General features: G+C 48.9%; 5 protein-coding genes across 5 annotated transcripts; 3 read left to right on the top strand and 2 right to left on the bottom strand.

The window, feature by feature from the left end:
* Positions 1-578: 578 nt before the first annotated feature.
* Positions 579-1,570, top strand: N7518_009858 (fgaFS/easG family protein; the record flags this gene model as incomplete). The annotated part of the gene is made up of 3 exons (XM_057190784.1): positions 579-996; positions 1,065-1,258; positions 1,319-1,570. The coding sequence occupies 3 exons, from the start codon at positions 579-581 to the stop codon at positions 1,568-1,570; spliced, it is 864 nt and encodes a 287-aa protein (XP_057036920.1).
* A 918-nt stretch (positions 1,571-2,488) lies between these two features.
* N7518_009857 (SDR family NAD(P)-dependent oxidoreductase) lies at positions 2,489-3,336 on the top strand (the record flags this gene model as incomplete). The annotated part of the gene is made up of 2 exons (XM_057190783.1): positions 2,489-3,077; positions 3,140-3,336. 2 exons carry the CDS (start codon positions 2,489-2,491, stop codon positions 3,334-3,336), a joined length of 786 nt encoding a protein of 261 aa, XP_057036919.1.
* A 587-nt stretch (positions 3,337-3,923) lies between these two features.
* N7518_009856 (uncharacterized protein) lies at positions 3,924-4,328 on the bottom strand (the record flags this gene model as incomplete). Its single annotated transcript, XM_057190782.1, has 1 exon — positions 3,924-4,328. The coding sequence occupies one exon, from the start codon at positions 4,326-4,328 to the stop codon at positions 3,924-3,926; it is 405 nt and encodes a 134-aa protein (XP_057036918.1).
* A 922-nt stretch (positions 4,329-5,250) lies between these two features.
* Positions 5,251-9,582, bottom strand: N7518_009855 (uncharacterized protein; the record flags this gene model as incomplete). Its single annotated transcript, XM_057190781.1, has 3 exons — positions 5,251-5,548; positions 5,601-9,181; positions 9,232-9,582. The coding sequence occupies 3 exons, from the start codon at positions 9,580-9,582 to the stop codon at positions 5,251-5,253; spliced, it is 4,230 nt and encodes a 1,409-aa protein (XP_057036917.1).
* A 1,049-nt stretch (positions 9,583-10,631) lies between these two features.
* Positions 10,632-12,493, top strand: N7518_009854 (uncharacterized protein; the record flags this gene model as incomplete). The annotated part of the gene is made up of 2 exons (XM_057190780.1): positions 10,632-12,364; positions 12,424-12,493. The coding sequence occupies 2 exons, from the start codon at positions 10,632-10,634 to the stop codon at positions 12,491-12,493; spliced, it is 1,803 nt and encodes a 600-aa protein (XP_057036916.1).
* Between the last annotated feature and the right edge of the window lie 910 nt (positions 12,494-13,403).

Below are 13,403 nucleotides of genomic sequence, written 5' to 3'. Positions count from 1 at the left end.
GAAGTTCGCGTATTTCTTTACTATATTTCTCTTCGGTGTAGCGAATTTTGAGCTTGGTATCGTGGGCTGCCAAGTTGACTACAACATACGGGATGTGTCGACATATTCAATATGCAAGGGGGTTGGAGCTTGCTACGACTGTGAAAAGTTGCATCAGTTTCCGAAAATGTGGCGACTAGCCCACCGCGACTTCATGAGCTCAAATTAGAATGCAGGATGTACTGGCGCTGCACTAGGAAGCCTTCGCCAATAGCTCAACCGACACATGAGATGTTGATATTCAATGGCGGTCAATTGGCGGAGCCATATTTTGAGTGCTTGTGGAATATCCTGGGAGCTGCAAACCTCATTCAGCCATTAGCCTGGTAGGTTCAAACAAGGAAAAATAGTATCTGCACTTGAATTCGTCATAGTCAAGCATAAGGTAAGACCGGCATATTTTTAGTCACATGTTGCTTTACAGTTAATATGAGTTATCAACTGAGTATTTATTGCCCGAATATCTCCTAACCAACTCAATTATCCTCCAAAAGGGAAAGCTATATACAAAGGACAACTTTTATCTAGACCTTTTCGCAATGACTATTCTTGTACTGGGGGGACGTGGTAAAACGGCCAGTCGTCTTGCGGCTCTTCTTGATGCTGCAAAAACTCCATTCCTGGTTGGATCTAGCTCGACTTCACAGGAAAGCCCAAACAAGTCTTCCCATTTCAACTGGTATGAAAAGACAACGTGGGACAACCAATTTGCAGATACTGGTAAACATGGATTGCAACCCATCTCAGCCGTTTATCTGGTTGGACCCCCTACCATGGACATGGTCCCGCCTATGATCCAATTCGTTGATCTTGCTCGCTCTAAGGGAGTCCAGCGATTTGTGCTCGTCAGTGCCAGTAATATTGAGAAAGGCGATCATTCGATGGGCCAGGTCCACGCCTATCTAGACTCTCTACCAGGAGTTGAGTATGTGGCACTGAGACCCACGTGGTTCATGGGTATGATTCATTCCTGTCTGGCCTATCGCTTAGGACTATAGAGTGGCTAAACTGTTTTTGTTTCCCAGAGAATCTATTGGAAGACCCCCAACGGACATGGATCAAGAACGAGAGTCAAGTAGTATCAGCGACGGGAGAGGGCAAGATCCCATTCATCTCAGCCGATGACATTGCCTCCGTTGCTTTCCATTGCTTGACAGAATGGGGCTCACACAAGACAGAATACATCATTCAAGGCCCAGAGCTCCTCTCATATGGGCAGGTAAGATGATTATATCCTATTTCTTATTGATGAACAAAACTGATTTGATTCACATCCTAGGTTGCGGAGATTCTCACCTCGGTCCTCGGCAAGAAAATCACCCATTACAGTTTGTCGGAAGCAGAATATACCAAGGTTCTGGTTGACGAAATTGGAATGCCTGCAGACTTTGCAGCTATGTCTTCTGCGATGGAAGTTGATGTCAAAAATAGCCCCCAGGAAACTCTCAACGGTTCTGTTGAAGAGGTGACGGGGAATCCGCCAAGGTTTTTCAAGGCCTTTGCAGAGCACGAGAAGCAACAATGGGCATAGCTAGCCTGTTAGCCTTGATATCTTCTTCTTCGGGAATCCTGAGATATTAGTTATTAAACAGTCCTTCTATTTTCATTCCTGTATAGCTCTAATTAATTGGTCCTGACAGGTCCTAACTGCCGTATCACAAGCGGGATAGAACCACTTCCCATCACTAGGTAAAAGAGTCCCGAAACCATGCTCAGCTTACTGATGGCCCAGGCCGGCTTCACGGAGAAGAATGTTGCCGCTCGTCCGATGTGCATAAGCCAAATGCGTGTAGATCTCAACACATGACTTGAAAGATCTAGTTCAAGGCTTAAATTTGAAGTCAAATGAGGCACACAAGAAAAGCGTTGCATGGGCTTTTACTCCGCTAATCAATAGTCTGAATTTTAGTTTTCTTACGCTGCAATGCAGATGCAAAGTATCATCCTAATATATATATTTAGTCCGCATATCTATGGGATATTACATCCTCTAATATGTCTATAGGTCACGAGGGTGTTTATGAGTGATGCATCGTGTCATGGTATGCTCTTTCAGGATCAGGAAATTACGGTGTACTGTTCAGCCAGCCATTTACTGCACAATATATTGCTGCGGGAAATCTATCGCTTCATTTTTATAAGCTAGCTATGCAATGCTACCCAATGTGTCTATCCTTGCGTAGAAGTGCGACATAGGAAATCCTTTATCCTTCCAGAATGTAAATCAAGTCCCTTACGGCCCTGGCGGCCAGTATATTAGAATTTTATGTACACAATGGAGAGGATGGCAGATTAGAAGATAACTACATTATGTATTGAAGAAGGGAGACATTTGTTTTCGAGCACGAATGCCCCGCTCAGAATATTCTCCAACCCTTTCACTTTCGCTTTGAATATCATTGCTCAGACATACCAGGCCCATCATACCAAAATAAAGCGACCTGATCCAATGGCATCCGTGAAATCCAGGGTATTTGCCATCACGGGTGGTGCATCTGGTATCGGCGCAGCCACTAGCAGGCTGCTCGCCGAGCGCGGTGCTACTGCTGTTTGTGTGGGCGATATATCCTGCAAGAACTTCGACGAGCTGAAGGAATCTATCAAGAAAATCAACCCAGCCACAGAGGTGCACTGCAGTTTGTTAGATGTGACTTCGCCCACTGAGGTTGAAAAATGGGTGAAGGGTATCGTGGCCAAGTTTGGTAACCTTCACGGGGCCGCAAACATTGCCGGCATTGCCCAGGGTGCTGGGCTCCGAAACTCGCCTACGATTCTGGAGGAGGAAGATGAGGAATGGAGCAAGGTACTCAAAGTAAATCTTGATGGTGTTTTCTACTGCACCCGTGCGGAGGTTCGCGCTATGAAATCGCTTCCCTCTGATGACCGCAGCATCGTCAACGTGGGTAGTATTGCAGCACTGAGCCATATCCCAGATGTGTATGCATACGGAACTTCCAAGGGAGCTTCCACCTACTTTACAACATGCGTGGCAGCAGATACATTTCCATTCGGGATTCGCGTGAACAGTGTATCTCCAGGTACGGCTCTTATTGTTCCATGACAGAACGGCTAGACGGGGCTAACAAGAAGTTTTTCACAGGGATAACCGACACTCCGTTGCTGCCACAGTTTATGCCCAAGGCTAAAACGAGCGATGAGGTCAAAGAGGTCTATAGGAAAGAAGGATTTTCGGTGGTTAAAGCGGGCGATGTGGCTCGGACGATAGTCTGGTTGCTCAGCGAGGATTCAAGCCCTGTGTATGGCGCCAATATCAATGTCGGGGCCAGCATGCCCTAGTCTTTCTACGTGGTAGATACAGCACGCTGAAAACAAAGCTTGCTTTTTCCCCAATGATCGAATTGATAAGATGTGTTATAGAGTGACCGGTCTACAGTCTAGTAGAATCTCCGAAATACGTATAACATACATTTGTCTACATTGTACTGTATATAGTGTATGACATGCAATATGCAAGGGAGATATACCCACAGGGAAAAAGACAATCCGTGTCCTATATTTCTCACCCAAAACCACAGAGTCGGGCCGGGACGGGGCATCTCGCATAAAATATCGGCGCCTAGGATAATTTTTCCGTCTCTTGACGGTGATGATCCCCCTTGCTTTACTTCCGCACTTTATGTCAGCGAAAATTATCTTTGGAGGTCAAAAAAGATCCGATGAATCAGGGAGTGGATAGCAATAAGCTAGTAATGCTTATAGAGGGATAAATTTGGACGAAATACTGCATCGAAATCATGAATCCACCGAGCAAAACTTCTGGTTGCTATTTCTAATGGACATAGATTGATGGTATCCTATCATATAACGGATATTCAAGTACTACCTCCAATCCATCGGTCACTCGAACAAAAGAAAGCCAGCGCTCAAGCACGCTTCTTCTCATATAAGTGGTAAAGCTTGGTCATGACTTGCCAGCGTCCGTCCACCTTGGCCATGCATAAATGATCTCTGAACCCAACGGTATCCACCTCTGCATCTACCTCAACAATGGCGGTGGTAGGGGTTGTCGACAGGATATGCAGGTGGGAGATCAAACTAGGTTCTGGACCCTTCTCCTTCATTATTTCCAAAAGGCCTGTGGCTGGTCCATTGGCAAAGTCAGGACCTATGTGCCCGCACATAGTGGCATCCTTATGAAAGGATTTGTGGATGTATTCAGGGTTGCTGGTCCGGATTGCGTCGGTGTACAGCTTTGCCACGGCCAAAATCTCGTGGAAGTCGGCGGTGCGGGTGGGCTTGATATCTTCAGGACAGGTGGGATTCGTCATGGTCTCTTGTTGGATTGATCGATGACGTGATGGATGATAATATAGGTTTGGTTTTATCCGTAGTCTTGATCGACTGACGAGGTATTTGAATTGTTTTGCGCTGGTGGGAAATCATGATCATATATATATCCTTGATCCCAGCGCTTTCATGGTCCGCTTAGAACCGCTTAGTTGCTACAGTGCTAGTACGAGTCCTGTAACAGAACAAGGAAAGAAACTTCACATTATGCTCCACATGAGGGCAGACTCGATCTAAGCAAGGGCGCCTGAGCAAATAAACAGAAGAACATTCGATTGCGCGCAGACAGTCTTCCGATCTCTCTGCACCAGTCCTACTAGATTAGGTGTTAAGCCATTGATCAATCATGTGTATTGATTTGAAGGCCCTAACTCAACTCTATTCCGGATATGTTTATAGTGCATAAACATGCAGAGTGCGTAAATGTGTTAGACGTGAAGATAGTAAACTTTTATGATAGGCTTTTATTTAACGGATTTAGTGTATACTAGTCTATTTTTTTTTTTTTTTTTGGAAAATTTCGACTGTAGATTCCCTCCCTTTCAATAATCCAGTCGTGCTCAGTGAGTAAGTCAGAGCGATCAGATCACGCTCAGTGAGTGAGTGGGATTAGGGCTCCTCAGTACTCCGTAGTGAGCGGGCGACCTCGGGACCTCGGGACCCCGTTCATCCGGCTTATATAATGATCAGGTGATGCTCAGTGAGCAAAAAGCGGCAAGGGATGAGCACCAAAGCGGAAACAGAAACCCAACTTACGCGACCTAAAATCCGGTGTATATGTACTCTACAAGCCACACATTTAATCGTTCATTTGAATACGAGGGTTGTTGGTAAAGAATATTGGAAATGTAAATGCTTTTTAAAATCAGAATACATAAGTACATGTGCTTCTTTTTATAAATTTCAAGATGTACCACCCCGGCCACCAACACTCAACAGGGTCTTCTTCTGTTCCTCGCTAATCTGCGCTGCAGGCAGAGGGCGGGCGCCGGCGACGGTCGGTGCGGGCAGGAAACCGGTTTGAACGAGATAAGAGGCATACAAGCCAACTAATTCCTCAGTCACACCAGCACCGGCTGACGCATCAACGCCCGACCAGGTGGCATCGGCACGCAGAGCTGTGGCTGCATTTACGTCATCTAATTCCGGAGCCTTGGTGTTGGAGGGAAGGTCGGAGGTAACGAAGTGGTAAAGGGGCATACTAAAGAAGGTTAGTATCAATTCAGTAACGGACCGAGAGGAGTGTAACTTACAGAGCATGCTGAGACTCCTTGTCATTGTGCTCGCCATCGTTGACATACTCCTCGAGAGAAGTGGACCAAGGGACGTAGTCAACCTGGGGGACATTGTATCCGTAGAGCTCTAGCGCACCGAGGAACTGGTTAAAGCGCAGACGAGGGTGTCCAGTAACATGAGCGACGTTAACGCCCGTGGCGGGCGGGTGGAAAGCAGCGGCAATGACAATACGAGCCACATGATCAACGGGCACCATGTTCACGGTGTTGAAGATATTGGGGCGAAGGCCAATCTGAATGCAGCCCTTGAGCATACGGATGAGGAAATCATCGGTGTTGGTAGTTCCGGTGACCGAATCACCAAGAACATATCCAGAGCGGACAATAGTTCCCCGCAGGCCTCTGCGGCCGGCCTCTTTGACAAGGTATTCTCCGGCCCATTTGCTTTGACCGTAACCGGTTCCAAGGCCAACTCTGCTGCCCTCCATATCGTCATCCTCGCTGATACCATTTCCACCAGCGGCAATGATACGTTCGGATTCTTGGACGTAGTAGTCCTTATCCAAAGCACTGGTCGAACTGACAAAGGCAAACTGCTTGGCCTTTCCACTGGCGCACAGCTTGAGGGCATCAATGGTACCAAGAACATTAGCCGGTCGAAGTGTCGCATAGGGGTAGACCCAGTGGACAAGAGCTCCGTTGTGAATCACAGCATCGACGCGGTTGGTAAGGTCGTCCCACACTGACTGGGAAAGACCAAACTGCGGCTTTCCAAGATCACCACAGACGGCTTGCAGCTTGGAGGTCCATGCTTCATCCCAGAAACCATATGCGCGGCAAGTGGAGCGAAGTCGCTCAAGTGCCTGCTCCTCGGTCTTTGCCCGAACCAGAGCTACCACCTTAGTGGAAGGAGACTTACGGGTAAGTAGGTCTCGGAGGATATGCGCGCCGAGGAAACCAGTGGCTCCAGTAAGGAACACAGTGGGTTCACTAGTGAGCATAGACTCGGTACGTTGGGGGAATGTCTTAGGCAGTTCACTGACAAGCTGGACAGCATCCTTCGAGTACTCGTCGTCCGGCTTATTAGAAGCTTCCACAGCTAGAGTCTTCTCATCGCTCGTCGCGAATGATTCCATTGCCAGTAGGCGGTCAATCTCGCCAGCGAAGCCCTTAAGAGTTGGGCTGCGGAAGATAGCATTCATACTGATGTCAATAACACGCCACTTACGACGAAGCTCAAAGAACATTTGCTGCGCGAGGATACTGTGGCCACCGAGATCAAAGAAGGAGTCATCTGGCCCAATCATGCGAGATGTCACATTGGGAATGAGCTTCGCCCAGACTTCAGCCAGAGTTCGCTCGGTTTCAGAGAGGGCCTGCACCGCGGATGAGCGGCGGCGGGGTGCAGCGGCGCTCAACTCTGCAGTGTCTGGGAATGGAAGTGCGGGCTTATCGACCTTGCCGTTCGGGTTTAGAGGCATGCGCTTAAGGGGAATGATAACGGTCGGCACTGCGTATGTAGGGAGCTTACTCCGGAGATGCTCACGAGCATCATCGCGGAGAGGACGGAAGCGTCGCAGCAGACCAACCATACCCTCAGAGTCAGAGTCATCGTCCTTGAGGCCCTTGCTCTCCAACCATGATGCCCACTTGTTCATATCAGGTACAAAGTAGCTGACCAACGTGGGTTCCTCGTCTTTATCTCTTCGCACCAAAGTCACGTTCTCACGGACCAGAGGGTGCTGGGAAAGATGGGTGTCGATCTCTCCAAGCTCAATACGGAAACCACGAATCTTCACTTGGTCGTCGGCGCGGCCAGAGCACTCAACATCTCCAGATGGCGTGTAACGGCCTAGATCACCACTGCGATAAAGGCGATCACGAGGACCAACGTAGAATTGCCGCCAGGGCTCGTTCTTAGATTCGGCTTGGTCTTTCTCTGTCCAGACTTCAGGCTTAACAAACCAATTGGTAAGGAACTTCTTCGCACTCAGTTCAGGGGAACCAAGGTAGCCCTCTGCAAGACCCGCCGCACGAACGTAGATCTCACCGACCTCTCCAACAGCACACAGACGAGTGGGGTCATAGCGGTTGACAACCAGCATCTGCACATCCAACATTCCGCGACCAGCCATAATCACATCCTTCATATTGTTGAGGTAGCCCTCGTGGCTGGCGTAGCTAGGGATTTCAAAGTAGCTGACAGCGCGCTGGGTCTCGGTTGTTCCGTACATGTTCACAATGCTGACATTAGGCGCAAGTCCCTGGAGTGAGCGGCAGTCTCGCTTAATCAGAATGTCACCCACAAAGAATGCGTGGTGAAGAGCAGGGAATTGAGCAGAGGCACCGCCGACAAGAATTTGACCCATAGCAGGTGTAAGGTGAGTGATGGTGGCACCGTACTTCTGCATCCATTCAGCAAGCTTTTCGTTTTGGATGTCCTCACGAGCGGGCACTAAGAGTTGAGCACCCAAAAACAACGGGGTGAAAATGTCTCTCTGGATAGGATCATGAGCAATACCACTCAGCATAGTAAACTTATCGTCTGGGGTGAGCTTGAAAGTCTCAGACATCCAAGGGAAATAATAGGCCAGAGAGAAGTGTCGGCCACGGACACCCTTCGGCCGGCCTTCCGAGCCGGACGTGAAAGACAGGGTCGGAATAGAGTCAGGGCCGACGATGACACCAGTAGGCTTGGACTTCAGTGCAACATCGTTGGCGAATACATCCTGACCATTGACGGATCCACCGGCGAGGGTTCCATCATCGAGTAGAGCAAGTGCGGGAATTTCAGTGCGGAGTTCAAGATTTTCGTCGATGAAAGTACGCACGATGTCCGAAAGTTCACCTGCATCTTTTGTAGCCTTGGCAATGTTCACCAAAGCGCGAGGACGGGCAACATCAAGGTAGATGTTCTGACGTTCCGGGGGATAGGCAGGGTCAATAACGGAGAAAGTCGCACCGGCTTTCAGAATTCCCATGACAGCAACCACCAAGTCCACGCCACGGTAGGCATAAACCATGACAACCTCTCCCCGTTGAATGCCAGACCGTACTAAATGATGGCCGAGGATGTTGGAGGCCTCGTTGATTTGGCGATAGGTGAACTGGCGGTGAGGGGAGCTGGTTGACTGGGTTTCAACCACACACAGCTTGTCTGGGTGGCTTTCCGCATTGGCAGTGAAAATGTCGTGGATGGCACCACGGAACTTAGACCAGTTCAAGTTGGATGTTGGGTCGGGCAAGAGGGCGCGCTGATCTTCGGTCATCAAGTCGATACGTCCGATAGCCTCGTCCGGATTGGCAGCAGCATTGCGAACAATACTGGCTAGCTGCTTCAAAATGAAAGCAATACGGGCACTCGAGAAGAGACGCTGATTGTAGTATGCGCCCAATTCGACCTCGGCCGAACCCGGTGCAACGTTAACCACCAAATCAGTGGTATCGAAGGTGTTTGCAGGGTAATCCTGGGAGGCAGCAGGGGCATCATACGCAGCGAACCGAAAGAGGACCGGGGTGCGTTCGGACTTGGACTTCTCCTGTATATACGAGCGAAGGCTGACCAAGGGCACGATTTGGGAAGACCCCTCCTTAAAGGCCTGCAAGGCTTTTAGTAGTGAACCCTATAGCAAGTAAAATATATACGGACCTTGTCTACTTTGGTATATAGCTGGGCAAACGACTCCGAGGCATCAATGGGAACTCGGATAACGAAGGCACGGCCATCCTCGCTGGAGTTTGTGCCCACAGCGATGTCCTCATCACCAGTCAATCGCGCTACCAGTATAATGAAGGCAGTCAGGAAAGCGGTGAAGCCGGATGACGACGCCTCAAGCTTCTCCTTGGGGAATCGCAGAGACTCAAAAGCTTCAATGACTCTCTTGCCGTCGGTCTCTTTTGTATCGGGATAATCTCGGGTCAATGGGGAAACAGTCAGGTTGTTCAACCTTTGTGCCCATATCTCCAGGCGGTCCTGCAAAGAGGCCGTTCCCACAGCCATGATTGCAGTATATTCAAAAGAGTTGGAGAATGGAAGATACGGTGACTCAATATTAAAATTACCCCCCCATAACGAGTGGAAAAGTCCGATCTCGCCGCTATTTCTGCCAATGAGAATTGAGGCGCTGATCAGCTGTTTTCCCCACAGAGAGTTCACCGCCTGCCAAGATTGGACAGCGGGGTGGCGTCGGAGTTAAGGTTTTTCCAGCCAAGAGCGGCACAGATTGGCAGAACTGGAGGAGTAACGTTGTAGTACAGGAGATCTACGTATAATCATTCCCTTTGTCTGATTCCTCCATTGGATACTAACATTGACAACGTTGAGACTATCTTGCTCTATACAGCCATTCTTGGGGTGCTAAGAGTAGATATTTAACTATCGCAGAGGTCTCATTCTGATAAAGAGGGCATATAGACGGAAGACGAATGTACAACATACAACACCCAAAATATGTGTGTATAACTTAGTGGAATATCCTTGATATATATCTCACTTTGCAAAGCCTTCACATCACTAGCTGTACTGGTTTAGATCAAAGCTACATACAGCGACATAAATATGTTCTTACTAGTTGCTCGTAAACGAACACAATATAATATGATCAGGAACAGAACTGTGAAGTACCTTGATCATCCTAAGAGAGATACCGGAATATTTTGAGCATAAACCTGGTTGTTAAGAGTTTATATGTCGTAGAGGTTCACAGGTCTCATTCTATGAGGTCATTTATAATAGGTTCGCTGAGTCATCATTTCTTTTTGATCTCAAAGTAAGGAACTACCATCCCCGTCCTAGCTCCTAAAATTGTTATCAAAGGCTCTATTTTGTGTTTGTCTCATCATTAGAAGCCAGTGAATTCTATTCTGAGCAAGAGATTCAGATGGAAGTTGTGCTGAGTTCTCTTCATACCTATCGTCATTCTTTCGCCAAGACTGAATTGGCCAAATCCGGGTGGAGTTTCAGGAGAAGTGTCGCAATTTTAAGACACACGTGTTTTCTCAACTTTTGACGGGCCTTCACACAGGTCCTCTGGTTTGAATGCTAGAAAGATGATTCCTCACAGGAGTACAGCCCTCCTGTCTGTAATTGTGTTCGTCGCGCTTTTACTCTTCATTTTCTCGTCATCTCCGATCCCTGATCCCGGCGAGCAACCAGCCACAGGCCCGGCCAAGTTCGTGCCCACACCAAAGCTACCCTCATTAAGCAACTTCCACCTGCCCTCGTTCCGCCCTCCCTCCCATGAGCAACCCGAAGAACAGAACAACAGCACACACGGCGAGTCGAAATGGTACAGCACCCTGGAATGGTTGAACCCATTCTCCTCTGCCATCACATTAGATGAGACTCGCTCCGTCCTCCCTCCCCTTCGCGAACGTCGACCGATCTACACATACTACGATGCGAAATATAACCCCAACAAAGCCAATGGCAAGGATCTCAAGGAATTGCAGAGTGCCGATGCGGAATTGCTCCTCGCGTGGCGTCGGGCATGGTTCGCGCAAGGATTCAAGCCTGTGGTGTTGACTCCGGGCGATGCAATGAAGAACCCAAACTACGAAATTGTTCAGAAGTGGAAACTCGCGCCCAAAACGCAGAACGAGGTGTTCGCCTGGCTTGCGTGGGGGCACATGGGCACGGGCTTGCTCGCGGATTTCCACTGCTTCCCCATGGCGCGTTATGATGATTTCATGCTGTCGTATCTTCGGCGGGGGAGTGTCCCAGAGTCCATTACCCGATTTGAAAACCTTAAGAATGGCCTTTACGCGGCTGAAAAGTCGCAGATCGATGCAGCCGTTCAGAGCGCAGTCCTGAAGCTCGATGATAAAACCCAGTCCTTCGTTGATCTGATTGATCCGGAATCGTTCAAGGTTGAGCCGCCGACCGCTTTGGCGTTCTACAAATCTGCAGCCATTACCTCTGGCTACTCTGCCGTGCACGAAAAGATGACCGAGAACGCTGCGAGTGGTCAGTTGGCTCTTGTCCAACTGATCAACGCCCACCTCCATAATAAATTCCATAGCTCCTTCCCCGCCGGACTGGCTGTGCTGAAGCCGTTCCCTCAACACACTACTGCCCTGGTGGAGCCTGCTCTTAGGCTGGCAAAGGCCCTTATTCAGTGCCCGGAGTCGCCCATTCCCGACTCTTGTCCACCCAATGACCCCGAATGCCGCCCATGCGGGTCTGGGACCGCAAAGCAACCCATGCGTATCAGCCAGCCTTCGACCTATAAAAACACCACCTTCTTGTTCACCATCGGCACCCTTCCTCACCCCTACACTCTTATCAGCCTTCAGAGGAACTCAGAGCAGATCACTACAGCACAAGTTCGCCGGGAGACCGAGCGCGACGCATGGCTCTCTGGGGTGACCAAGGAACACCTTGGGCCCGAATTGGGTTCTTCATACCGGGGAGTCATCTTCAAGCAGGTTGTCGCAGGCGAAGATGCTGTCGGAACTTCGTTGTGGATGACAGTGGAATCTCTTCCTGCAGAGGCAGGCCAGAGTCTTCCGGCAGAGCTCTTGGACGAGTTTGAATGGCAGTTTGGCTTCAAGATCCCTCGTGGGGGTAAGATTGATCCCGCCACTGAGAACGACATAGAGTCCACCAAGAGTGCGCAGGATAACACGCCAAGCGAGCAAGGAGTCGGCAAAGAATATGAACTCATCCAAAAAGCCCGCGAGGTAATTAAGAATAAGGAAACGACCGGTATCAACATCAAAGATGTTGTCGAGGCTTGGAACCTTGCAGACACAGAGGTTTGGCGTTTTGTTAAGGCCTATCGGTAAGTCGTTGCCTTGTATCTAATGTCTCATAGGCTGTTGCTAATCCCGCATTCTACAGGGCTCGAAGCGTCGTTGAACGCCAGAAGTGGGAAGATGAAGAGAAACCGTTTGCTGGCTCGAGACCGTGAGCGTGCATTTATGGGGATACCATCTACGAACCATTTCCTTCATATATGTATTGTAACTTCTTTTTTTTGGTTTGGCGTAATTCAAATATAGAAATTTAACTGGACAGATATTCAAGCCTTACCTACGGAGTACGTATGAAGTTTTTAGTGCTCATGCCTTGCCACTTTTTGCCTACTGCCTCAAGCTAGCCCTCCTCGTCAAGCGACCAATTCGGAATAATCGCGAATATTGAGAGAATCAGCTGATGATATGGGATTCTTGCAGGCTATTGTTCAAACCTCGATTTCCTAAGGCTCCCACTGCAGCTCATATGCCCCGTGCAACCCAAGGCAACGGGCATTTCTGAGTACAAAACAGGTGATGGAGGACGACCTGGATATCTCACATCCCTGAATCTGCTCATCAGATAGTACACACAGCCCATACTGCGGCTGAGTTCCCAAGCTTGCTGTCTATCATGAAATTCGATATCTTCAAGATCGATAACCACCACTTGTCCATTGGCACAGAACAGAAAATTACCTAGGTTCAGGTCATAATGCTCGGCTCCGAGCTTGTAAAACTCCTTGAAAGCATTCTCAAGAGATAACTCCAAAGTCTCCTCTTCGACACTTGATTCGACTTGTTTCGCGAGCTCGCGCATAGTAATGCCTTCATCTCTGAAAGGATCAAGGCCCGACACCCATTGAAAGAGCCGCCAAATAGAACTGGGAGGACGGTTCCTTGAAGCTTCTGCAACTTTGTATAGGAAGATATCTCGCAGAACTCGGCTTCCCGTTCGTCTTTCTGTTGCTTGACAATGACTCTTTCTGGAAGTCCAAAACGGGGCTCCGCGAGTTGTAAGCGGTGTACGGTCGGACGAATCTTGCGTATCGTTCGTCACGGCGATACATTTGTTGCCAAAATAGA

Source organism: Penicillium psychrosexuale, assembly GCF_028828465.1.
Source record: "Penicillium psychrosexuale strain IBT 29551 chromosome Unknown utg000006l, whole genome shotgun sequence".
In the NCBI taxonomy this organism is placed as follows: Eukaryota; Fungi; Ascomycota; class Eurotiomycetes; order Eurotiales; family Aspergillaceae; genus Penicillium; species Penicillium psychrosexuale.
Note: the sequence above shows the minus strand (reverse complement) of the source record. Positions and strands in the feature narration are given on the sequence as shown.